The 26,764-nt window shown below is 43.8% G+C and overlaps 8 protein-coding genes across 8 annotated transcripts; 4 read left to right on the forward strand and 4 right to left on the reverse strand.

The window, feature by feature from the left end:
* Window positions 1-714: 714 nt before the first annotated feature.
* Window positions 715-2,823, forward strand: J4E85_010485 (uncharacterized protein; the record flags this gene model as incomplete). Its single annotated transcript, XM_051474694.1, has 6 exons — window positions 715-980; window positions 1,069-1,286; window positions 1,346-1,527; window positions 1,582-1,795; window positions 1,844-2,096; window positions 2,145-2,823. 6 exons carry the CDS (start codon window positions 715-717, stop codon window positions 2,821-2,823), a joined length of 1,812 nt encoding a protein of 603 aa, XP_051321614.1.
* An 816-nt stretch (window positions 2,824-3,639) lies between these two features.
* J4E85_010486 (uncharacterized protein) lies at window positions 3,640-4,124 on the forward strand (the record flags this gene model as incomplete). Its single annotated transcript, XM_051474695.1, has 2 exons — window positions 3,640-4,092; window positions 4,113-4,124. 2 exons carry the CDS (start codon window positions 3,640-3,642, stop codon window positions 4,122-4,124), a joined length of 465 nt encoding a protein of 154 aa, XP_051321615.1.
* A 1,271-nt stretch (window positions 4,125-5,395) lies between these two features.
* J4E85_010487 (uncharacterized protein) lies at window positions 5,396-7,570 on the reverse strand (the record flags this gene model as incomplete). The annotated part of the gene is made up of 1 exon (XM_051474696.1): window positions 5,396-7,570. The coding sequence occupies one exon, from the start codon at window positions 7,568-7,570 to the stop codon at window positions 5,396-5,398; it is 2,175 nt and encodes a 724-aa protein (XP_051321616.1).
* Window positions 7,571-7,976: 406 nt separating this feature from the next.
* On the reverse strand, window positions 7,977-8,969 carry J4E85_010488 (uncharacterized protein; the record flags this gene model as incomplete). The annotated part of the gene is made up of 1 exon (XM_051474697.1): window positions 7,977-8,969. The coding sequence occupies one exon, from the start codon at window positions 8,967-8,969 to the stop codon at window positions 7,977-7,979; it is 993 nt and encodes a 330-aa protein (XP_051321617.1).
* Window positions 8,970-10,086: 1,117 nt separating this feature from the next.
* J4E85_010489 (uncharacterized protein) lies at window positions 10,087-12,109 on the forward strand (the record flags this gene model as incomplete). The annotated part of the gene is made up of 2 exons (XM_051474698.1): window positions 10,087-11,859; window positions 11,993-12,109. The coding sequence occupies 2 exons, from the start codon at window positions 10,087-10,089 to the stop codon at window positions 12,107-12,109; spliced, it is 1,890 nt and encodes a 629-aa protein (XP_051321618.1).
* A 156-nt stretch (window positions 12,110-12,265) lies between these two features.
* Window positions 12,266-13,261, reverse strand: J4E85_010490 (uncharacterized protein; the record flags this gene model as incomplete). Its single annotated transcript, XM_051474699.1, has 1 exon — window positions 12,266-13,261. One exon carries the CDS (start codon window positions 13,259-13,261, stop codon window positions 12,266-12,268), a length of 996 nt encoding a protein of 331 aa, XP_051321619.1.
* Window positions 13,262-15,897: 2,636 nt separating this feature from the next.
* J4E85_010491 (uncharacterized protein) lies at window positions 15,898-16,917 on the reverse strand (the record flags this gene model as incomplete). The annotated part of the gene is made up of 2 exons (XM_051474700.1): window positions 15,898-16,679; window positions 16,740-16,917. The coding sequence occupies 2 exons, from the start codon at window positions 16,915-16,917 to the stop codon at window positions 15,898-15,900; spliced, it is 960 nt and encodes a 319-aa protein (XP_051321620.1).
* An 812-nt stretch (window positions 16,918-17,729) lies between these two features.
* Window positions 17,730-19,267, forward strand: J4E85_010492 (uncharacterized protein; the record flags this gene model as incomplete). Its single annotated transcript, XM_051474701.1, has 2 exons — window positions 17,730-17,935; window positions 17,992-19,267. The coding sequence occupies 2 exons, from the start codon at window positions 17,730-17,732 to the stop codon at window positions 19,265-19,267; spliced, it is 1,482 nt and encodes a 493-aa protein (XP_051321621.1).
* Window positions 19,268-26,764: the final 7,497 nt, after the last annotated feature.

Genomic DNA, 26,764 nt, shown 5'->3' on the forward strand with positions numbered 1-26,764 from the left:
AGTAGTCACGTTTACACGGCTCGTATGCTCCCAGAAAAACAAGGTAGACCACCAGACTTTAAGAGAGCCGCGTTTATCCGAGGTGAAATGGACCCTGGTTTCAGGTTGACGTAGATCGTGAGCCGGCTCATTGCTCTATGTCAACAACGACGATGATACCAGCTTATTGTATGTAGCTCCAAGAAGGTCACTGCTATGAGCACTTCTACGACACGCGTATCAATGTCCTGACAAGCATCATAGTACCTGAGCGGAGATGCGCACTCTTGCACAAAGGCCATGCAGTGACATGTTTGCGCTCAACCACCATCGTGACTACCTTACAGTAACAGTATGACGCTCCTGCCCTACACGTCTCCATATCCCCCATTAAGACAATGTGCTCACCGGAAATGACGACTACCCCGCATTCTTTGTTTATCACCGTGAGGCATTATCCTCCGCTTCCGTTCTCCTCCTCTTCTCCCCGTCACCTTCACTGTCCGTGCGCAATTTCTCAAGCTGCTGCGTCTCTAGAACGCTCCTCGCCGCGTCAGCCAAGCAAAACAACCATACACTCAATCGCAAGCCGCAATTAGTTTGCTCTTTACCCAAACTCGCCGCTATCGCCATTCCGTCGCATTTGTTCCGCGACAAGGTACTTAGCTTCCCCAATTGCAGCCGCAGATGAAGAAACTAAACATAATGCGCAGTACCAGCGACCGCAGGTACAAAATGGCGAGCGGATACGTCCCCCAGATTGACAAGATGGCCGGGATGACTCCCACTGAGCGCCGCGAGTTCTGCGACACACCCGAGATCGCTGCCGATGCTTCTTCGGTGAAGCCGCCGAGCACCACGGCCAAGTACGACAGCAATGTCTCGATGAACACCTATCCTGCTGCTGAGGACGGCGTCGCGGAGCAGGCCAAGGGCCCGGCTGATATGGAGGGCCTGACTGTTGTCTGGACCAAGAAATGGCTCATTGCCGCTTATGCTGCGTAAGTTCGTCTCGTTCTTGCGGTTGATCTGCTGCCCATTGATGCTGCGTACTGCTATGATACACACAGAAATGCTTACATCCCATAGGATCATGCTCATCTCTTTCGTTAACTCTCTCCAACAACAAACCAACTTCTCATGGCGACCCTACGTCACCTCGGCCTTCATGATGCACGGTCTTACGGCTATTACCGATATCGTTGCAAACATTGTCGGAGGTGTATCGAAGCTTCCGCTGGCCAAGTTCATCGATATCGTTGGACGACCTCATGGCTTTCTTCTTTGCTTGATGTTCATCGTAGCTTGTAAGTTCATTCACTCCAGATCAGCCGACATGTTTCACGTCTGACTAGTGTTGTTGTAGCGCTCATTCTCATGGCTCTTTGCCAAAACGTCCAGACCTTTTGCGCTGCACAAGTCATCTACTGGACCGGCATGAACGGCGTCGATTACATCTTCAACATTTTCATCGCCGATACCGCGCTTATGCAGAACCGTTTGATCTGGATGGCGTTCACCGGATTCCCCTACGTTGTCAACACCTTCGTAAGTCCCCTTTCTGGAAGTTGATTGGACGTATACTAACATCATCGTGTCTAGGCTGGTCCCAAGCTTGGTGAAACCTGGCTCAACCACAGCACTTGGCGTTGGGGCTACGGATCTTTCGCTATCATGACCCCAGTCTTCTCGATATCATTCTGGCTGGTCTTCTGGCTCATGGGGAGGCGAGCAAGAAAGATGGGCGTCATCTCGCGTGAGCCGAGTGGCAGAACGATCTGGCAGAGCATCAAGCACTGGTGTACCGAGTTTGACGGTAAGTTCAACTTGTAGTGAGACATCCATTCCCTGCTAATAGTCATAGTGATCGGGGTCATACTCATCACCGGTGGATTCTCCCTGCTTCTTCTTCCGTGGCCTCTTGCAGTCTACCAGAAGGACGGCTTCGGCTCTCCAATGTTCATATGCATGGTCAGCTTCGGAATCTGCCTCATCCTACTCTTTGTCGCCTGGGAGCGTTACTACGCTAGCCATGCCCTCTTCCCATACTACCTCATGAAGAACCACTCGATCATCGCGGCATGTCTGCTCGGTTGCAACTCCTGGATCGCTTTTTAGTAAGTCCTCCAAAACCCGCGAGACATCTGTGCTGACATCAGGACTAGCTCATACCGCATGATGTACTCTTCATACCTTCAGGTCGTGTTCCAGCTTTCCGTTTCCAAGGCCGGATATATCACGAACATCTTCAACATCGTCTCGTGCACCTGGGCAATCATCATCAGCTTTGCCATGAAGTACACCGATACCTACAAATGGGGTGCCGTCATCGCCGTCCCCACTCAACTACTCATGACTGGCCTGTTGATCTATCTCCGCACACCCGACTCCCCGATAGCGATCCTGATCCTGGTGGAGGTACTCGGCGCCATGGCGAGCGCTATGCTCTACAACGTGGAGCAAGTTGCTATCATGATGGCTGTACCGCACGACCAAGTCGCTGTTGCTATCGCGCTTCTCAACCTCGTTACGGCTGTTGGTGGTGCGATTGGCCAGTCTGTTAGCGGCACTCTCTGGGCTCAAATCGTACCCAAGAGGCTCGTCGAATACCTCCCTGAAGAATCGAAGCACCTGGCTCCAAAGATCTATGGTGATATCACTACGCAATTGTCATTGCCATGGGGTAGTCCGGAGCGTCAGGCCGTGGTACACGCGTTCGGCGACGCGCAGAAAATCATGGTGTTGATGGGGACTTGTGCATTTGTGCCCTGCTTCATCTGGGTGGCCATGCTGGAGAACCAGCGCATGAGCGAGCGCAAGGCCCGCAAGGGTCTGCAGGCTTGATCGGTGTGGAAGAGTCGTGCTGTTCGACAGACTCAGGTGGTACAACAGGGTCGTTTGTATAAGATGACCAGTTGGTACGACGGGCTGAGGAAACGGAGGTCCGCGCGATACGCGCTGCAACACTATCTTGGTGGGTTGAAAAAGGAGTAGGCTAGCCATCCGACTGGCTGTGGCAAGCGGTCGGTGGTCATTGACGGAGATCTCCCCTCGCGTTATGCATCATCTGAATATATGTACAATGGAATTGGCCGTGCAACCGGCTTCTGTGTTCGTTGGGTGGGCTGCTCAGTGACACCGCGCTGAGATCAAGAAGCCTGACCAGAGGCGAAGGTGCTGAACATTCGGCTCGGTTAATAGGTAACTCTCATGCTGACCATGTAGTAGATGCGTCGATGGTTGAGGATGTTGGATGGAGGTCAACAAGCCCCTGCAGATGAGAGTCCGGAATCAGCGGAACATGCATGCCGCCATGACGTTTGGCAGTCCCCTCTTCTAAAGCACCAAACACCCCAAAGCACTAGTAAACCACACAGCATCCTAGCCCATACTACTAGCCAAACGAGCCTCATCGTCGCAGTAACGGCGGGCTCCAGGATGCACCCTGCCCACCTATCGGCGGTGAGGCGCCAACGCATCCCAGCCTCGCCAATTACCTGAGTCGTAGCTCCGGTGCGCTCCACCAGCCACTGACATCCCAACCACAACGAGCCAGCAACCACACTTTCCCACAAGTTCGTCTGCGGTGCTTCTTCCTGCACCTGCTCCGAACCAAATTATTCTCCGACGTTGACACATTGACGTTGGTTGACGTTGACAATGTATCTACCACATCTACTTGCCCTCCCGCCCGCCATCATCGCCCTCTGCGCAACACCCACACTCGCCGAATCACCACCGCAATGGCCGCACAACGTACCCAGACACCTGAAATACTTCCCTGAAGATGAGGAACATGTGAAGAGGGGGTTGAGCGTCAAGCAGCGGCTGCAATATGAGAAGCCAGTCGGAGTCAAGAAGATGAGCATGGACGAGGGCGAGATGTTTATGCTGGACAATTGGATATTCGCCGCGGACACCCCGTCGCTGCAGTCGTCCAAGAGAACAGACTACGACGTCTTTGGCAATACGACGTCGCAGGCTCTTTCGCCGCTACGGCCGCTGGCTCAGTCGGATTGGCTGGCGCGCATGCATATCAGAGATATTCTTCTGAACCGCCAGTTCAAGTGTCCAGATGGAACAACGAGTTGCGAGAGCATTGGCGCGCCGGATGTGTGCTGTGGCACGAGCAGCACCTGTGTTAGTGTCTCTGGGAGCTCAAGTGCAGGCGATGTGGGATGCTGTCCCCAGGGCCAGACTTGCGCGGGCAGTGTGAGCTGTGATGAGGCGAGTGGGTATACGAGTTGTCCTGATGCGCAGAATGGAGGATGTTGTTTGCCGGGCTTCAAGTGTCAGGGTATTGGATGTAAGTTCAAGACTCCATGATACTACCGAATTGGATGCTAACACAAACAGGCGTCGCAGAATTCACATCAACAGCCTACATCCAACCCTCCACCTCCGCGACTCCAACCTCAACCTCAACCACCACAACCGCCGCCGCCATCCCTCCAACCACCTCCACCAGCACCAGCACCCCCTCCCCAACCTCCACCTCAACCTCCCGCTCCGCATACACCTGCTCAACAGGCTGGTTCTCGTGCCCCGCCTCCCTCGGCGGCGGCTGCTGCATGAACGGCCGCACCTGCGCAACGGGCGCCTCCTGCCTCGGCGACGACGACAACCCGTCTTCCACGCGCGCACCCGACGCCCCCGTCCGCCCCACCAGCGCAGCCGTAACAACCACCGACGCCGCCTCCCCCACCGACAACGTCTGCCCCGCCGGCTTCTACGTCTGCAGCGCGTACTATCCCTCGGGCTGCTGCCGCGTCGGCCGCGATTGCCAGACCACGGGGTCTTGTGCGCTACCCGAGACGGATACTATTGTGAATACGAATGGTGTTGTTATCGTTGCGCCTACGGGTGCGGGGACTGGGGAAGGGAAGGGAAGTTGTCCGAGTGCGTGGTATAGCTGCGCCGCGGATCAGGGAGGCAATTGCTGTCCCGATGGGTATGCGTGTGGGGAGCAGTGTACGGCGACTGCGAGTGGCCAGTCCGGTGTGACGGATAAGGCTCAGCCGAGTAGTAGTCAGGCGAGTTTTGTAGGGGCTTGGAGTGTTTGGGGGATGGTGCTTGGGGCAGCGGGGTGTGCGGTTGGCATGGTTGTGCTGTGAGGGGGAGATGACACGGGATGATATGGGATGGGTAATGTGTATATGATGGAATGATAAAGTCGATGTATATATTGCAAATGAACGTTCTTGAGTAACGAAACTATGTCCACTATGCTTGTCCGTATGAGGTACGTAGCGTGCCATTGCCAAACGAATCCGGATTGAAGCAACATACACTGAGAGACGACTGCAAGTTCAGACGGGAGAACGACGCATACCAGCGCTTCAGAATCGAGTGAATAGAACCTGCTGCAACGAATTCGAATATGTCATAATTCGACTTGCATTCCCATTCTATCTCCTCACAGCTTAAAGCTGCCTGCGCCCCTCTTCGCAGCCTCCTTAACCTCCTTACCCTCCACATCAGTAATAACACCCTTCCGTCCAATAATCTGCACACCACCCTTCTTAAGATCCGACACAAGTTGCTTCTTCTCTCCCCTATTCTTCTCCTTGCCCTCCGTCTTCTTCTGCACCGGCTTATTAAGCCCAGCCTTCTTCGCCCTCTCCTTTGCTCGTCTCCTTCTCGACATCTTCTCTTCCCGCGACATCTCGTCGTGGGCAACTGGCATGCCGCTCTTGGTAACGATCTCACTCTTGCTCTTGTCCTCGCCCGGCTTGTAGATTTCTTGCGGCGCGAGCATACTTGCGCTCGCGACTTCGCCGCCGGCCGTGGGCCGCGCATCTTCCATTTCGATGGCGGGCGCATCAGTGCGGATTTCTAGGTTGGGTGCTGCGGGCTTGGGCTTGAAGTGCGAGGAGCTGAGGGAGTCGAGTTTGGCGGATATGCTCTTCCACAACGCAGTGATTTCGTCGTGTTCCTTCTTCAGCTTCTCGTCTTTGGCTTCGACGAAGTTGGGGTCTGTCTCTCGTAGATGCTCTTCTTCGTAGATTTCGGCGAGGCCTTTGCCGGACTTTGTGTCGTCGAGCTCGAAGCGGCCGCGTCGGGGGCCGGTGGCGAGGTCGTCGGGGCGGCGGCGGTGGATCTCGTCGAATTCGCCGGCGAGGATGCGGCGCTTGATGAGCGCTTCGATGTCTTCTGAGGTTTCTTGTGTGACTATTGGTACGGGTTTGCCGGCTCGTTCGAACTCGAGGTTCTCTTCGAGAAGCGAGTTTACTGGTCGATCTGCTGCGCGTGCTTCGCCAGATAGCTGCCATTCTCGTTTTGCAACGTTGGCGGCTTCGAGTTTCCTGATCTCCTCTGCGATCTTGGCCTGTCTCCGCTCGTGTGTTGATCGTCTCGACTTCGGGTCTGAGGGGTCTACGTCGGAGAGGTCGCCATCGCTTTCCATGTCATCGTCATCTTCGAAGAGATCTCGGTGTACCCTGGCCATGGTTCCTTCCACGTCCTCCTCGACTTCCTCGGCTGGTTGCGACTGCTTCTCCGGGAAGTTGTGGGGGTTGGGTCGTCCGCGCTTCTTGCCATTCTTGTTTTTGCTCGCCTTTTGTGCAGGAGGCGCGAAGAAGTCCTTGTACATGACGTTGTTGGCGTTCATACCGGTGTCAAGACCGTCCAGGTCACCATCCTCAAGGTCGTCCTCATCGCCACTGTCGCCTTCCGGTGCGTTCAGATCAACGTTGCCGAAGGTTGGTCCGCCCTCGTCAGACTCATCGTCGGATGCATCTCCTGCGATCCCATTGGCTTTGCCTGTGGATGGGCCGTCTTCCATGGGGTCTGCCTCCCAGTTTACTTCGTCATCGTCGCTGTCCACACCCTCTCCCCTCTGATCCTGCTGCTCTAGGAAGTCAGTCTGCTTGTTGAAGTCGTCTATGGAGAAGAATCCGTCGTTGAGACCGTTGGGGTCGGGTTGGTAGGTTTCTGCGGGCGCATCGTCTGAGGCATCGTCGGAGAAGATGCCGTCTGCTCCATCTTCCATGTCGATGTCCTCTTCGTCCGGCTCGCCATCAAGCGCGTCTTCGTCCTCGTCTTCGTCCACACCATCGTATTCCCAGTCCACGCCCTCTTCGCCAATGTCTGATTCAGTGTGGTACTCCTCCTCGGCCTCTTCAATGCCCTCGTCGTCGTCTTCCTCGCCATGACGGATAGGCACAAGGCCACCGTCGTGGTCGGGCAAAGAAAGTTCAATCTCATCCGTTGTCGCTTCGACGATCTTGCGCGTCTGTTCGAACACCTGGTTTACGCCGAATCCGTCCAAGTGCACCTTCTTCAGGTGTAGCACGCTGATATCGTCATCGTAGCCGCCGCCCCGCTTCCGCTTCTTGCGCAGATCTTGTTGTCGCTGTGATTGCGACGCGCTTACGCCGGCGGCTACTGGATCGAGATATCGCTTCGCAGCGGCAAGGAAAGTCGCATTGAGCTGCGCCGTGGGCTGGAGGAAGGCTAGCGGCTTGGTGAGCAGACTTGTAGGCGAAGTCGCTGCGGCGGGTTGGAGTTCCATGGGCGGCGGTTGAATGGAGCCGATGGAGAGAGTGTGGGAAGAGATTGACGTGTCGGGCGAGTGGGAAGGCGGCGCCATGCTCTGGATGTCTGGCAAAGGCTGGCGGCGGGTGAATGCGCAAATGGTTGCACTGAAGTTCGCGCCTGCCGCTGAACTTTTTTGGTGGAGCTGGTGGTCAAAGCGTGCGTTAGCCCCCTCCGCTCTCTACCATCTTCTCCGACTACATGCACTGCACGTCAACAACCTACATCGTCCGGCACATGACTTCCCCTTCGCGCTATCTTTTACTTTCACTCGAGCAATTTTGTCTAATGCGTTGTCGTTCCTACGCTCCCACCGGTAGAATCAGCCTGCAAATCAGCATTGAGAACATCCTGACGCAAGTGGATGCATATCCTGCGCTGAACACGACGTGGACCATTTCGAATCTGTTTGAGCGGTAAAATACATTCGACGCTACTACGAACAGACTACTTGGAAGGTATTATGAGACATGCTCCTTGACCTCCGGCACATGCTTTGCCAGTTCCTCTACAATCTCATTCCACACCCTCAGCGCAAGCTTCTCATTTTCTTCTGCCACGATATTTGGCTTATCAGTCTGAATCTTGTCATTCGCCCAGAACTTCCCATGCAATTCCTCGTTCTGCGACGCGCCAGTAATGTATATGTTGGCTCCTTGATCCGCCGTTCGGAACGCCAACGTATGCACGATCGCCCGTACGATCTTGACACCAGGAAACTTGATATCGCGGTCGATGTTCGTAATGACTGCGCCGGGACACGTTGCCGTAATGATGACTTCGCTGGACGGGATTTTCTTCGCGAGCTCTATGATGGCGTATCTCTGGAGAAGCTTCGAATAACCGTACTGCTTCTGCGCGCCGGCAAAGGTTTCTTCCCTGTTGAACTCGGGCAGGATCGCGGGTTTGTTTCGAACGTCATCGGAGATGTTCATCACCGTGTGCATGCCCGAGTTGACGAACTGCAGTACAGGTATCTTCCCTGTATGCTTTTGCGATTCTTTCAACTTCGGCAAAAGGAGTATACCGAGCAGAATGCTGGAAAGTGTGTTGACTTGTAGGTCTCCCTCCCAGCCATGCTTCGACTGTTGGTAGACGGTGTTGAAGATTCCAACGTTGAGGACAGCGACGTCCAAATGGTCGAGTTCGCTGACGGCTCGTTGCGCAAATTTGACGACACTATCGTAAGAAGTCATGTCCAGATCCCAGACTTCAAAGTGGACAGCTTCGCCGGCATCTGCTTCGAGCTTGCTCTTGGTCGCCGCTCCCTTGGCCTCGTCTCGGGCTGTGATGATGATCTTTGATGCTCCCAGCTTCGCGAACTTGGCTGCTGCCGCATACCCTAGCCCAGAGGTGGCGCCTGTGACTAGGACATTTCGCCCTGCAAAGGACTCAGTGGACTCCTTGGGCAGAGCGCCCCACTTGTTCTTTACCATTCCAACGATCATCTCCATGGTATCGGATGTTTAGAGAGGAATTGCTTTTTCTGATTTGAAGACAGATATTGGGGTTGTTCGAAACGAGGCAAAGAACCACCGGCAAGGGGAATCAATGTACTTTGTACCTTAGTATGCACAGATGCCGATGAAGGGCCGAGCACGGCTTAATCTTCAAAGTTTAAGGCGCTCACGGATCGTCCGGAACCCAGCAACCCGTAGTCGATTGCGCGTGTATTCTCAGGTCGCCCGTCGTACACAGCGTATAGTCTAATGACAACAGACATTGGCTCTTTTCGACTTCCCTGACAGCCTTTGGCCGCCGAGATGACATGTTCAAAGGATCCCCAGATGGCATCTCGGAACTTCGCTTCATCCGGAGTATGGGCTGAGAGGTCATTTCATCGAGGTATATCCGTAATGTCGTAGAGAGACGCCTGCAGTACTTGAAGGGCGAGCTATTGCATTGTAAGATGAATGGAGTGCTTCTCACCAGTCTTATATTATCACCACCTACTTCTACCATTCTGTCTCATGTGAGGAAGACGTGCCCGCGGAAGCGAACTTACGTGATGCTCTAGCAAGACAGCGAAAGCCGGACGCAAGCTAATAGGTGGGTGGGTGACCCTCTATCTCAACTACAACGCGTCTAATTTCAATTCTAAAAATGCAGTTTTCTTCGCAGCTTTGTAGGGTATATGTTGTATATTTCTTAGAATTTATTTACTGCGTTTTAGGATGAAAAAGTGGTGTTGTTCAAAATTCTAGATCCGGCTCTCGCTGTCCTGCCAGAGGTGATGGTCGGCATTAAAGTGTTCAAAGGGTCGAGCCTCCCGAGGTCTGGTGCGATGGTCTGAGAGACGTGCTCACTTGGCGGCCCCCGCATGCTCTCGGCTGTTACCCCAGGCCGGCGCCACCAATGGTCGGTACCCTAGAATTGGAACTGGCCCAGCCTCTCCATCTCCATCACATCCGACGAACTTTCTACTACGCTTCACGTTCGAGCCTGAGATCTTTCCGCGACGCAACTTGGGTGTGTCCGTTGGTGAGCCGGTACGTCGATAATGGTGCCCAGGTGGGTTCGGCAAACATCCTCCGCTGACCTGCAAGCCAGCATCAACAACTATGTATCACGATGGAAGAGCGCGAATACCAGCTGCCCGCATGTCAGAAGTGCAAACTGCGCAAAGTCAAATGCGACAGACAAGCACCCAAATGCACAAACTGTAGAAAAGGGAATGCCGCCTGCATCATCGTCGATGCTATCACTGGCGAACAGTATGCACGTGACTACATTCGGCAGCTGGAAGAGAAGGAACTCAACCTGCAGCGTAGGCTGGGCGATCTTGACGACACAGGCGTTGCGACACCAGCCTCCACCGAAAGATCGGACGTTGCCAATCGGACACCAACAGGCCCTGAGACGGTAACGAGCTCAGATACCCAGAGCGGGTTTGTTGGCGACGGCAGCGGCCTGGGCTTCTTGCAGAATATCCTTTCTGATACCAAGTGGCAACACCATCGCGCACAAATCCTCGAGCAACTTGCGAAGCGCCCTCGTATTGCTACGCATCGACCTGTCGCTCGAGCACTACCACCACTGGCGCAGGCACGACAATTGTTTGACAACTACTTCAATCGGTTTCACGTCCACCATACTTTTCTCCTTCGTAGCGAGATGCTAGACGTATTCAGCAGGGTCTACTCCCTCTCGCCAACACCAGAGAGACCCTCGGCCCAGGACTACTTTCGCCTCTTTATGGTATTCGCGATCAGCGATACGACCAGGCATCGCGAGTGTCAGGCTGATGGCGGAAGTGCCGAGCATCCGTACGGGTATTATCTTGCGGCTGAACATTATCTTGCGAGCATACCGTTGATCAAAGACGCGGAAGCTATCCAGAACCTATTACTGATAGCGAGATTCGGCATGTACCATCACATTGGAGCATCGATATGGGAAATATCCCGCTTGTGTATGCGGCAGTGCATTGAATGGGGTCTTCATTCGAAGGCACAGGACGGCTTGAGCCCATTGAAAGAACAACACCAGCGCAGGATATTCTGGGAGTGCTACGTCCACGACCGTTACAGCTCGGGCATATTAGGTCGCCCTTTCGCTCTTCTCGAGTCGGAGATAAGCATGCCACTACCGATTGATGCTGACGACGAAACAATCGTAACGTCTGGTGCTAATGTACTTGAAGATGTTCCTTCCGCCACGAACGTTAGCCCAAGCGAGCTGTCAGTCAACCTGTTTTGCATCAAGCTGCGACAGCTAAGCTCTCGGGTGCACACTGCCTTTTATACTGGTCGAAAGCCCGCCTCATATAATAGCGAAGACAGCACTCAGACCTCCAGGTTTCAATCGATAGGCCACATATATTCGTCATTCATACAATCCGACAAAGAGCTCCGCGCCTTGCGGTCGTCAGTACCAGTCTTCGTAGACCCCAAATGTCTATACGAGCGGTCTGAATGGCATGACTTTATGTACGAGAAGGACCGTCTCCTGCTTGCCCGTGGCGCCATGCACAACCTACCAGCACGGCAGTTCTCCGGAACGTCCATTGTAAGGGAGATACTGAAAGTGTGCTATCAATCAGCGATACATACGATACAACTGTATGCAGACCTTCGACGCAGAAACGCTATCACTTGGACACGCAGCTACTTTCAGATGATCTTTACCGCAGGTCTTACTGTCATCTATTGCATTATCTTGGGTGTTTTGAGCGACAATGACGAGCTCTCCGTCACTAACACTGAAACTCTGCCAACACTCGACACTTGCAGCTCATTGTTAAACTACTTCAAGGACAAAATGCCAGACGCAGGTTCTTTCGCCACTGTCTTCAGCGTCATACTGGAAGAGTTCGTCAAAGATCGTTTTACATCTGCGTTACAGGTGTCAGAAAATGTCCCCGCAAACCCAATTCAGCCAAGTTCTCAACAGCCTCCAACCCATGATACGCAAATCTACCCCGATCACCACCTCAACGCGGATTCGCTGCACTCGAGCATGGACACCATCACTGCAGATCACTTACAATCGGATGGCCAGCAGCACGAACGGGCAAACCTGGATCACTTCATACTTGGGGACTTTCCTGACCTTCCAAATCACCAAGATTCGCAAGACTTCGGCATGGGTCTAACTAATGACCTTTTGAACCAACTTGAATATGGACTGGGCGAGTATGCTTGGGGCTCGTTGAACACTAACTTAGATTATTGGAATTCTTTCTCCTACAACTAAAGAAAGAAAACGGCCAAGAAAAGGTACGGCAACGCTTCAGTGAGCAGCACCCTAGCTAGATCGCTCGGACAGTCTGGATATAATCATACAATCGATCCACTGCCATCATCGCAGTCTCCATCTGGGTCTCGGCCGTTGCAGCACCTACGTGCGGAGTGCTCACGACCCGTCCCGTTTCCCACAAACTACCATAGATCTCTTTGGTCGGAGGCTCATGCTCGTGGCAGTCTAGACCGGCTCCCCAAATCAGACCTTCTCTCAAGGCGCGTTCGAGATCGGCCTCATGCACAATTCCGCCTCTGGCCGCGTTGATCAAGATTGAAGTAGGCTTCATGATCTTGAATTGTTCATAGGATATGAGACCCCGGGTTTGTGGTATTAGAGGAACGTGTAGTGTTATCACATCCGAAGCTCGAAGAACCTCCTCAAGAGTGTCTGCTCGGGTATGCGCAATATCCTCCCAAGCATCCTTTGGCAGTAGTGGATCGTATGCTACGATGCGACACCCTAATCCGCCTTGGAAGATTTGCGCGACCTTTCGGCCAATGTTACCCATACCCACGATCCCGACCGTCTTCTTGTTGATGATCAAACCCGAGCAGGTCTCTTTCGGCACGCTAAGCCCGGCACTCTGCAGCGCTGTTGTGCGACCAACCTCGCGAGCTACAGACATCGTGAGCGTAAGCACCGTCTCCGCGACAGCCTGCGCATTTACTCCGGGCGTGTTGAAGATCTTGATACCGCGTGCTCTGCAGGCTTCGCCATCAATCTTGTCGATTCCAACGCCCTGTTTGCCGATGGCTTTGAGGTTCTTGCAGGCGTCGATGTCTTCTGCCGTAAGGTATGATCCGCGAATGATCAGGTATTCGGCTCTCTCTTTCCATCCCGAGTGCCTGGGGTCTGAAGGTAGTATCGCGTTGAACAGCGACTGGGCGCGTTTCGTAGCTTCGGGGTGTAATGTATCGAGCAGGTAAACAGTAGCCTTGTCTAACCCATTGGACGGTGACGAAGCGGGGAAAGTGTGCTCTGACTCGATGAGTGCAGGAGCCATGATAACAATGATCGCGTGAAGCAAGCGACCCAGATAAGTCTGCAAGGGGAGTTTGAAGTCCAAAATAATGTCGGACTGCGCGTCTTGATGGTATATGGCAGCCACACCCAAGATGATGTGTACCTAGATGTATGTGGATAGCCGCACTACTCACACGCCGGGCATTTGAACATTCGACATCTGGATCTGATGCAGAAGCCAGTGCCGTGTCAGTATACCGGCGGATTGGTCATGCGCGGATCGACAGAGCTCGTCGGACGACCACCGAAAGGGCCGCTGCGCTAGCCTCGGGGGGTGTCCGACTGCCCGAGCGAAACGACCCCTCACCCATGTCTTTTCGATGCCACCCTGCCTTGTCGGATTGGAACACCGCGCACTATGATTTCCGCACATCGGAACTAGATCTAGAAGCGAAAACTACGTAAGCGGCAAGATAGTCTTAATAGGATTTGGGCGTTATCCGGCTGTGGTTGGCTTTGCCCGCTCATACACTGCCGAAGATGAGTCGTCGCACATGGCACGACACCGCGATCTCAGACGCGCTCACTAGGCTCTTGAGACTTTCTGTTGAGGTTGGTCGAGACTGCATTGCGACGAGTATGTTCCGAAAGCCCTGGAAGGCAGTGTAGTGCATCGAGAGAATAGTGAGACTGCTCAGGCATTGGAGCACGCATCTTTGTCGCTCCTGGGTAGGCGGCTGCGACGCGGTAAATACACCGATGAAGAATATTAGATATCCATCGAGAGCTCCCGGCGCTAGCTCCTGACTGCTGAGCTGATGTTCGATGGATATCGCATACCCGACGAAGTGTTCCTCGATGCGGCCCAACATCATGTCTCGCCCTGGGTCCTGTGCGAAGCTCGGACACTTGAGTAATTCTACCAGACCACGGGCATGCAATTGGTTTTCGAGTAGACCACCTGCTGATAGTGCTCTTGGCAATGTCTCTCTCCAGTGGCATAGATTGACGAAATGGCAAAGCAGGTCTTCATCGGTATGTTTTCGAATTGAGCGCAAGAGTTGCGCATGTTGGATCAAAAATCGCAGGGCGATCAGTTCCGTATCTGTACCTCTCGGTTGTGGTGACACTGGTGGCGACACCATGATATTGCCATCGTTGAGACAAAATGGCCGGTCCATAGCCGTACTGAGGTGAGTGTCCAGGATGTACAACGTCCAGAAAGCTCTTCCATTTTGCCTCTTACTCTGGCTATCCGAGCTTATATCCGAGACGCGAGACGTGTGCATACCCGCAGAGATGCAGCGTGTCATAGCCAGTCCAAGTAGATGCCAGGACGATCCGCAATACGTTGTGTAGAGTGAACATATGGCAAGGGCTGTGAGACACTGCACGACTGCCAAGTCGTTGGACTGACTGAGTATGCGTGGCATGAGTTGCGAGGCCGTTGTTGTTAGCTCAGATATCAAGACTACCGCGAAGCTGTGATTTGGCGATAGCAGAAAGCCGAGCGCAATGCCTACTCTGACAAGTAGGATCTTCTCTGGCGACTCATCCATCATCATGTCAATATTTGTATCTCGCTCGGCCGTCACGACGATACTGTACAGATCTTCGAGCTCGCTGCGCGTCATGACGGGAAAGGTTGTGGGAGCTATTTTGACAAACCGTCTGAAGGCTTCAGCCGCCTGAGCACCATCCAGTGTACTGCCCTGAGAGAATAACTCGTTACGAAAGTCTGCCATAGGCCCGGAAAGTGATGGGTTTGTTCCGATGGGGCTGCTCGGGTTGGTGTTGCCTATACTCGCCGCGGCAAGAAATAACGTCGAGAACGAAAGTCCCTGGTTCGAGAATGGCTGTCGGTCTGTCGGCTCTGCCATTGCACTAAGACTCAAGTAATTGGCTTCGTGCATTGTATGGTGTAAGTCGTTGCTCGACCCGGGCTCGACTACCGATGAATCTATCGTCCCAGCATTTGGCCCCTGGGGAGTGCCAGACGCGGACAAATTGCTATTACAAGGCTGATTCGGTGATTCTTGATCGTTCGTGACCTCGTGCTGCATTTCGGAATGCCGGTTGCTCCTGGCCTCCAAAGCGGCAATTCTCGACTTCAAAGACTCAATGTATGAGACGGAAGACGGATCCGAAGCGTCGATTACGGAGCCAAGGCGACGCTGCACACATTGCGATGCGGCGACGCGACATTGCTGACACGTTGGCGTATCTCGAGAGCACTGGGTACTAAGTTAGTCTTTTGATGGTGTGAAGAAATTGCAGTGATCCTGTGCGCGGATTCGATCGCCAATTATGGGGGGAAACAGGTATCGAGCAGACTTGACGTGCTGCCATTTATGCACGAAGAAGGAGCGACCACCAACCTTCTGTTTCCGCTTCCAGCATCTTTCGCAGGCTTGCGATTGCAGGTCTATCATGTTGGTGAATGATGGTAGAGTTAGTCTCTGGGTTCAAAGATGGTGGTTTCGAAGTCGTGAAGGAACCGAGGTACCGGTTACCAAATCGGAAGCTAGCGCGTCTCGGGTCTCACAGCTAGAACTATTTTACGAGCGAGCGCTTTACATCTAATTATCGCGAATTTGATATATGTCATCACGGTTGAGTACATCCAGATTGGATATGTGTTTCGACATTCTGTTATAGAATATAAGATGTCGACATCTATGAGCTTGCTAATACATTCCCATGCCCGTTGACTTGATCGTTCATCTTCAATTCTTCCACTGTCACACTAGCCTTTTCTTTTGATGCATCGATAATCCCGTTACCCGACGCGATAAATGCTCCGTTCGTCTCAGGCTGGGCAGGCTCAGTAGAACTCTTGACCCTTGCATTCAGTTGTGCCATCTCGCCTGCTCGCTTCGTAGCTCCACCGAGTAGCAGCGGTCCATCTGTCGCCGCCATAACCCATCGCGCGCCCATCTTGCAGAACTTCTCCACAAGGTCTAATCTTGAGTGCAGGCCTCCTACGCCAACCCATTTGCCGTGCTTCTTGCAGGCGTCAATCGTCTTCTCATATACTTCGAGTAGCTGCGGGCTCTCGTATTGTCCTGGAATACCCAGCTCGGCGCACATGTCATTGGTGCCGATCAGTAGACTGTCAACGCCTTCCATGGCGGCTAGCTCTTCAACGCATTCGACTGCTTCAATCGTCTCTACCATGGGAATGACAAGGGTTTCGCGATTGCACACAGGACTCATTGCCTTGGCAGAAAGGTGTCGGTACTGGAATTGTGGCATATTGTTCGTCGAGGAGCGATGCCCAAGGGGCTGGAATTTGGCGGCGGCTACCACATCTTTGGCGTCTTGTACAGAGCGGATGTGTGGGACTATAACGCCCATGGCACCTCCGTCAAGTACCCGAGAGACGAAGAAGGGGTCTTTGGATGGGACGCGGACTATGGGTGAAATGCCGGCGTAAAGAGCTGCAATACATATCTGACCTATCCTACGTTAGCTTGAAGGTTTCTAGAGAGGGGCGGGGCTCTGAGGAGAGAACGTACTGGTCGTGTCCAAGTCAAAGGTTGAGTGCTCCATGTCGATAAGAATACCATCAAATCCCGCGGTCTTCGACATCATCGGAAGCTCAACGCTGCGAACAAGCTTCACGGACAGCGTGTAGGCTACCTCATCGCGGAGCATCTTCTCCCGGAATGAGTTGTGAAGAGTGAGTTCCGACATGTTTGCGGGTGTGATCGAGCTTTGGGGTTGGATGAATGATTCAACAAGAGGCGATTGGATAGACTTTGAGCTATACGAGAGTTCTTGTTGTAGCAATCCCGACTGCCATATGTACGTGAAGGCAACCTCCTGTAGAATGAGCTTACCCAGCATAGTAGTGTACGCCAGCGGCCGCAGCCGGTCACCGTGATGCCTTCGGACCATGACCGAAGCGCCGAGCATCAGCGCACATAGCGCCCGGCCGCGAGCGGCACGTCAGCGTTGTCGATGTTGACGATGGATAATGAGGGGGGTGGCGAGGCGAACGTGTGTCAGCCGCGTGCCGTGCCTGAGTCGTGCAAGGGTCCATCAAGCGCTCGGCCGCCCCTGCCAGCTGCGTCCGCGTTCACGCGTTTCTTCTTGCCCCGCTTCCACGAGACGCTACGGGCGACCACCGACGCGTAGCGCAATCCTCGGATGGCCACCGAGATGTCACACACATCGGGCGACCACCGGAATCGTTGAATCCACAGAAATCGCCCAGGCGCGTGGAGCATAGCGCGTCTGGGGTCCGGGGAAGGCATGGACGGCACAAACCATCCCCGCACGCTGGACGTCGTTGAAGCCAAACAGGATGCTATAGCGAGACCATGAAGGACGGCAGTGCGCATTGGCAGATGCTTACTACATCGACATTTGGAAGAAGATAACCCATGTAGCCAGGTATAAAGAAGCCGCTGCCTTCGAAGAGCCGTTGCTTTACACCGCACTGCTCGGGCCTTTCCTCCTTCAAATCCGCCATCCATCTATTCTCTATTCCCGCGACCGCCTCCATGACTAGCGACGATAAATCGTTGAAGGGGAGTTGTGAAGTCATCAAGGTGGAGGATGCTGGACTTTCGGAAGCCGAGACCTTCCTTCAACACTACCCTCTGCTGCGAGGGAAGACCAAAGATGAGCTTGACAGGCTGAACAAGGCTGTTCTGAAGAAGCTCGACTGGAAGTTTCTGCTTATCATCACCTTAATGCTCTTGATGAAGTAAGGCAGCTTCCAAGCTACTGTGGCGCGGAAGCACATAAACTAACGTTCGACAGCTACCTCGACCGCATCAACGTCTCAAATGCACGTCTTGCTGGTATGCAGCATGATATCCACATGACGGATGTGGAGTGGTCTGCTGGCATCTCGCTCTTCTACGTGGGATACATTATCTCACAGGTGCCAGCCAACATCATCATGTCCAAGCAGAAGCCTCGTATCTGGATGCCATGCATCATGCTCGCGTGGTCCTCCGTCACGATATGCATGCCTGCTTGCACCCGACCCTGGCACTTTATGCTTTGTCGTTTCCTAGTAGGGTTCACCGAAGGCCCATTCCTCCCGGTCGTGGCGCTCATGACGTCAAGCTGGTATACAAAGCAAGAGAGCCCTTTGCGCATGGCTATCTGGCACGCGGGAAACATCGTATCAAACGTCTTCTCTGGTCTCCTTGCAGCAGGCATCTTAACCAACATGGACAACATTGCGGGTTTACAGGCGTGGCAGTGGTTCCTCTTGCTCGAGGGTATCGTGTCTATCATGGTTGCCATCCCTGGGTTCTGGCTTCTACCAAACTTCCCTAACAACACTGGAACGTACTACTTCACCCCAGAAGAGCAGCAGATGGCGCAATACCGACAATCCGTATCTTCCGGATGCGTGACGGAGGATGACGAAGGCGACTACATTGGCGGCCTAATGCAGGCGATTCGGGACCCGTTCACGTGGCTGTTTGCTGGCATCCACTTCTCCCTGATTATCGCCCAGTCGTTCAAGGACTTTTTCCCATCCATCATGGACACCCTTGGCTTTGGAGAGGTCGAGACTTACCTTGTACAAGCTCCACCATACGTCATCGCCTACATTGTGACGCTCGTCGTCTCGTGGTCGTCTGGTCGCATGCTCGAGCATGGCTACCACATCATCGGCGCTATTTCGACTACCCTGATTGGCGCAATCATTATGATCAGCACTCTCAACACAGGTGCACGGTATTTCTCCATGGTATTGCTCTGCTGTGGCCCGTTCGTAGGCTTGAATATCCAGCTTTCGTGGGAGACTACCGTTGTGCCGCGACCACGAACGAAAAGAGCGGCACTCATTGCGATCGCAAACTGCGTGTCAAGTGTTAGTCATTGGTTCACGCCGTATTTCTTCTTGAGGAACCAGGAGCCGAGGTACGAGACCGGAGGCGGCTGCATCATCGCCGGATGCGGCTTGACTATAGTGCTATGTTTGGTGACGAAATGGTGGTGTAGTAAGAAGAACAAGGCTTTGGTCGCAGAAGAGGAGCGCACCGGCGTTGTAAACAGCTGGAGATTCGCGAAGTAGACGAACATTCTGTAGTTCACTGTAGTACGCTAGCTAGCTACAAAAACTACATCGCTTACGCGTAACCTTCTCTCTTACACTTTATCTAAAAAAGAATCTTAGAAAACTATTATTAAGCAAAATTCTAAATCTTAATTAGTAATACTTATAGCTTAAAGAGCTACTAATTCTAAAGAGGTAAAAACTACTTAGAGAACTATAGAAAAATTATTTTATATAAGATCTTATATATAATAACTTTACTTAATTTCTTAGAAAACTAATAATTTTATAGCTTATAAGCTAGTTCTAAAAAAGTAAGATCTATTACTAGTAAATTTAAAAATATATAACTAAAGATTTTACCTACTTTAAGAATATAGTTCTAGACTACTACTAGACTAGAATAATCTAAATAGATAAAAATAACTAGAATATTATTCTTAGTTAAAGATAGTATATATATAGATAGTAAGATCTAAGTCTAATAAGCTTTAGTAAGATCTACTAAGCTCTATTAAGTCTTAGATCTTATATCTACTCTAAAGATAGATAGACTAAGACTTAAAGTTTTAGTGCTACTAGTTTAAAAGTATTAAAGCTTCTAAATTAACGCTAGCTATAGAGCTATTTTAATACTAAAGTATACTATAAAAGAATCTTAATACTAATCTTTAAGAAAATTATAATATAATTATATATACTTATTAGCTTATTACTAAAAAGTTAATATATTTAAAAGTTTATAGTTAAAATATATACTAGAATCTTAGTAAAAGCGTAGTTTTTTTATCTAATAAGTTACTCTTAAAAATCTAAGACTATATTAAAGTAGCTTATATTTAGAACTTAATACTATAGAAGTACTTTAAACTTTATATTTATTTTTTAGATATTAATAAGTAAAAACTAATCTTATTCTATTAATATTATTTTACTTACTAGACTTCTACTAAGTTACTCTATTATTATCTAATTACTTTTCTCTAAATTATGTTATTATTACTATCTAAATTTCTTTATAATTATTCTAGAAAATAGTATTATAATAAATTTAATAATTTTTTTTTTTAAAAGTACTTTTATAATATATACTTTTAAAGCTTACTCTACTAAAAATATAGTATTTACTAAAACTATTAATAGTTATAATTTTATAAGTATTTTATAAGAGTATATATAAAAGTAAGTTCTACTATAAATTTTTACTAGAACTTTACTTTTAGTAAACTTATAAATAAAATATAATTCTTATTTAATAACTTAGACCTAGATATTATAGATAACTTAGTAGCTTAAGCTATATATATTATAAGATTTCTAAAGATTTTTATTAATATACTATTAACTTAGTACTTACTACTAGGTATTAATATTATTTATATATATCTTACTATATATATAATTAGAATAGATTAGATACTATACTTTAGCTATATAATATAAACTTATATTTACTTATAATAATATTCTTTTTAAAAAAAACGTATTAAGAAACGTTTTAAAAAATAATATTATTAAATTAAAATATTTATAAGTTATCTATAGTAAGTATATATTATTATATTAATAGTAGTAGTACTAGAGTACTACTAAAGATATTAAGAGAATAAAAGATATTTATTATATTATAGTTATTAGAGAATAAAGATAATATTATAATTATAGGTAGTAGCTATAAGATAAATATACTAAGTTCTATTAGTAGTAGACCTATTACTATATATTCTATTATTTATAATTAATTTCTAGGCTATATTAATAGGTAAATAAAAGATATAGAAGATATAGAAGATATAGAAAATATAGAAGATATAGAAGATATAGAAGATATAGAAGATATAGAAGATATAGAAGATATAGAAGATATAGAAGATATAGAAGATATAGAAGATATAGAAGATATAGAAGAAATAGAAGATACATAAGATATAAAAAATAAAGAAGATAAAAGAGAAGAGAAAGAGAAAATATAGATATTTTTACTTTTTTATAACTATAGCTAAAGAGTTTAGTATAATTATATATCTTAAACTCTTTTACTATCTTAGAATAGCTATTATATTATAAAATTAGATTTTTTATATATAGAATTTAAAGTTATAAACTACTATATCTTTCTATCTTTCTACTTTATATCTTTATTCTAGAAACAGCTTTAAATACTTAAGTTCTTAGATATTTATAACTATTTCTCTATAGTTATAGCTTTCTCTATTTTCTAGTTCTATATAGAGTTTTTAAAAAATAAAAAAATATATATACAACTTCTAAATATTCTTTTAAAAATATATAGAATATGTACTTTATTCTATTTTATAACTCTTCTTCTATAGTTTTTAAGTTAAATACTAGCTTTTTACTTCTATTCTTTTATATAAGATTTAAAAGTGTTAAACTTTATAGCTTAGTTTTAATTTCTAAATTCTTTAAAAGAATATATACTACTATCTACTATAGAATAAAGTATATAGAAGGTAGACCTATATTATAATTATATACTTTATTACTTAACTACGTTACATTAATATTTCTATTCTAGTATACTTAATAAAGTAATAATAATTTCTATTAATAGTATAAACTAGAAAGTTCTAAAATAAATATAGAGTTAGTTTATAGACTAGTAATAACTTTATTACTAATAGTAATATCTTCTAAATTAATATTTAAAGTATTCTAGTAGTTCTAAGTAAGACTAGCTTAGTGTCTCTTAATACCTTCTAATATCTTTTAATATTCTTTTACTAAAAAGATAATACTAAACTAAACTAAAGATACTAATAACTCTACTTCTAAAGCTATGTATAGTTAATTTAAACTAATAAAAAGCTAAGAACTTGTTAGTAGATCTAAAGCGCTTATCTAATTAGCTATAATATATACTTATTTTAAGTACTTTTATAATTATAAAGGTAAGCTTCTTATTAGCTAACTATAGTAAATAAATATTATACCTATAGTAAGTTACTACTATAAGTATATATAAGAAATATTAAAATATAATATAAATACTTATATATATACTATACTAATAATATAATATAATATAAAATCTAAAGTAATTCTATATAGATTTAGCTATAATAGACTATGTCTAGAAAGATTCTTAGCTAGAAGCTTTAAAACTTAGTCTAGTTTTAGCTAAGCTTTAATAACTTTATTAAAGTATATAGCTACTTAGAAGGTTTTTTCTTCTAAGCTAATTAATCTAGTTTATCTTTTATAGTATTTACTTCTATAGTTAATCTTTTGTAATTAAATTTAATTAATACTATAAAAAACGTTATAAATACTCTTTTTCTATAAATATATCTTTATATACTTTTGTAGAGAACTTTATCTAGTATACTATTACTTAAGTTAAGTAAAACTATAGCTATAACTAGATTACGTAGATACTTAAATTTATACTAGAGTTAAAAATAGATACTAAAAAAAAAAATTTAAAATCTAGCTAGTTAAAAGTATACTTAAGTTACAAACTTAGAAGATATATTTTTTTTTACATTTAGATGTATCTAATACTAACTAAATTATTAAAGATAATACTATTTCTATAAAACTAATTATAGAACTAATAATTATTTTAAAGATACTAAGCGTTTTTTATTATAGAATTATATAACTTAGAGGTAATATATAGTAAATATAATTTCTCTTTATATACTTATATTTCTTTAAATCTTTCTATCTTTACTAATATATATATAGTAAGAGCTAAGAAAGTAAAAGTAAAATTTTTTAAACTATAAAATGCCTAATCTAACTTATTATAATCTATTAAGATTAAAAACTTCTAACTTTTTACTAGTAATTATAGTAGTTACTAATAATTTAAGTCTTAGATAGTAAGTAAGCTATAGTATAGTAAAAAAATACTAGAAAGCTAATCTAAATATATATTCTTTTACTTAGTAGAATAAGTTATAGGTATTATACTATTAAAAATAAGTTACCTTAATAAGTTTAGTAATATAGATATATTTTTATAGTTCTTATATTTATAATTCTCTAATAATATAGTTAAAGAGAAATTTTAGAGAAAGCTAACAAAATTAAAGTAAAGTAGTAAGATATACTTAGAGAAAATTTAATATAGCTTTAAGAAAGCTAGCTCTTAATAAGAAAGAGTTCTATAATAAGTATCTAGAGGTATAGTATATAAGTACTTTAAGACTAGACTTTAAATAGCTTATATTACTTATAGAGTTTTTAGATAAATATATTATTATATAACTAATAAACTATATAGAAATTAATATAAAAAAAACTAGTACTATAAAAAGTAGAAATAGAATATTTATAAGTTAAATTAGAATAATTAATAGATAAAAGTAATTTTAAAAATTAGAATTCTTTCTAATTATATATAGAAAAAGTTATAATTTTTTTTTTAATAAGTTACGTATAAAATAGATAACTAAGAGAAAATAAGAATTCTAAAAAGAGGTATTCTTACATATACTAGAGTAACAAAAAATACTATACTATATAGTACTTTCTACTACTAGCTAAAAACTCTTCTAGCTTTACTTATATTAAACTAGTAAGTACTCTACGCACTAAAGTAAGAAAAACTAGTAGTAATAAAAAAGTTTTATTTAGAAAACTAAACTTCTTTATCTAGAGTTATAAAAAATAGAATAAAAATTTATTAGAAGTAAAAAGACTAGTATATTCTTTAAAAGTCTAGTTTAGTTAAACTTTAATAATTATATACTTACTAAATATAGCTAATAGAGAGGCTCTAGTTTAATATTATACTACGCTCTATATTCTACTTTATATTCTACTCTATATTTCGCTCTTTTAGCTAAAACTATCTTATTATTACTATTAGTATCTACTTTTAAAAGCTTATTTCTACTTTAACTTCTAGATTAGAGATATTTTAATATTTTTATAGCTCTATAGCTTACCTATTATAAAGAATAGAGAGGTAACAATAACTATTCTCTAATAATAGAATATAGCTTTATTAAAACAAAGTAGTTTAATACTATAATAAATAGTATAACTAATAAAGATTGTAATAAAGTAATTATAGAGTAGATAATAAGTAAAAGGTAAAAATATTATTACTAGGTAAAGAATAACTATAAAGAATTACTATTTCTTTTATAGAAAATAGCTACTAGAATAATTATATAAATATCTACCTATTTCTACCTAAAGATAAGGATTTATAATTAAATCTACTTAATTTCTAGATTTATAATTTAAGTCTGCTAAATCTTTCTTATTTTCTAGATTTATAATCTAGACTAGTACTAATTATATTAGCCTATACGTTGTATTATATAAACTAATAATTAGTTTATTACTAGATCTTTTAGTAATTATAGAAAGAGAGATAAGAAGATAAGAGTTATTAAATTACGTAATAACTCTAATATTAACTAGGCTAAGATAAATAGAGGTGTTTTAGAATCTTCTAGTATAGTAGATTAAAACTAGCTACTAAAATCTTAATTACGTAAGCAATTAGATTTACTAGAAATTTTTCTAATTTATTAAGAAATAATAATAAGTGCAATCTTAACAAAGCTTAATAATAATAAAAAGATAATAATAACTAAGTTATTATAATCTTTACACACTCTCTTAAGCTACAGTTTTTAATAACTAAATAATAAGAAAATATAAGTAGTTTTTATAACTAACTTATTAATAATAATTTATATAAGAAGTTTTAATAACTATCTTAAAACTAAAAACCTATTTCTATTTCTATTTCTATTTGCTAATATAAATAGTTATAAAATAATAACTAAATATAAAGCCTAGACTAGAATCTCTAAGGTAAAAGAACTTAGAGGTTAAAAACCTAAGCTCTATAATAGTATTAATATACTATTTTTATTATTATAAATAATAATAATAATAACTAGTTATAAATAATTAATCTAGTTTAGCTAGACTAATTCTATTTATAAAATTCTTAAATTTAGAATTACTAGTAGGTTTAGTTAGGTTATCTACTAGAATAGTACTAGTATTCTTGTAAACTAGATTTATTTTATTATCTAGCAGATTTTCTCTAATAAAGTAATAAGTTATATTTACGTGCTTAGTTCTAGCGTAAAAAATAGAATTTTTAGCTAGTTCTATAGCACTTAAAGAATTTATTTTAATAATATTAGTTCTATTAAAAATAGAACTAAATTCTTTAATAGAATTATTATTAAAAAGATCTTTAATAAAGTTATTAAGATATAAACTTTCTTTAGTAGCTTTTTTTAAAGCTATATATTCTACTTCTACACTAGAAATAGCTATAGTTTTTTATAGTTTTAAAATCTAACTAATAGCTATATTATTATTATAATTACATTTAGAATTATTTAAAATAAATATATTACCTGTAGTAGATTTTTAAGAATCTAAATTACCCCTCTAATCTAAATTACTAATACCTAATAAATTAATACTATTATTAATATTATTAATAGTATTATTATTAGAATTATTAGATTCTAAAGATTATAGAGTTAAATCTAAGCTATAATTAGTAGTCTTTAATAAATAACTAAATATAAAATTTAAGTATTTATAATGTTCTAGACTAGGATTAGACATAAATCTAGCTAGGTAATTAATACTATAAACTAGATTAGGCCTAGTAAATATAGTTAAATAAATTAAACTACTTATTTCTTTTTAATAGTCTTTAATAAGAGAACTATCTTCTAGATTTTTAGATAATTTAACTCCTATAGGTAAAGGTATAGATTTAGACTTATTTAATAGCTTATTATATTTAAATAATAGCTTATTAATAAAGCTTCTTTACGTTATAAATAAAGATCTCTTAGATCTATCTCTAATTATTTCTACGCCTAGAAATTCTTTAATCTCTCCTAAATTAGTTATTTCTAATTTAGAAGTTCTAGTTAAATCTTTATATAGATTATTAACTAGATTTATATTTTTAGTAAATACTAATATATTATCTACGTGTGTAGCTAATATAATAGGTTTAGTGTTATATATAAAAATACTATTATCTATATTTAAAACTTTAAAATCTAGTTGTTCTAGAATTTTAGTTAAAAATAATTACTACTATCTAGAAGCTTGTTTTAAACTGTATAAAGCTTTATTTAATCTATAAACTAGATTATTAAAGTCTTTATTTAAAATAGCTTTATTAATAAAGTCTATTAAACTTTTATCTATAATATCTTTTAAAGCTTCTTTTAAGATATATTCTTCTAGGCCTATAGGTAATTGTATATAAATATTATTATTATTTATTTCTATATTAGAAAAAGCTTATTTAATATTCTAAGTATAGATTTTCTAATCTAGATAGTAGAATATAGCTAATAATAGCTTTATAATACTAGGCTTACTAGTAGAAGTAAAGGTTTCTTTATAATTAATATTATAATTTTATAAAAAGTTTTTAGCTACCTATCTAGCTTTATATTTTTTAATAGTATTATCTAAGTTTAATTTCTTAGAAAGAACCTATCTACCTTTAGTAATATTAATATTATTAGGTTTATTAGT

This window comes from Alternaria conjuncta (assembly GCF_024043145.1).
Source record: "Alternaria conjuncta strain BMP 0040 chromosome Unknown scaffold_23, whole genome shotgun sequence".
In the NCBI taxonomy this organism is placed as follows: domain Eukaryota; kingdom Fungi; phylum Ascomycota; class Dothideomycetes; order Pleosporales; family Pleosporaceae; genus Alternaria; species Alternaria conjuncta.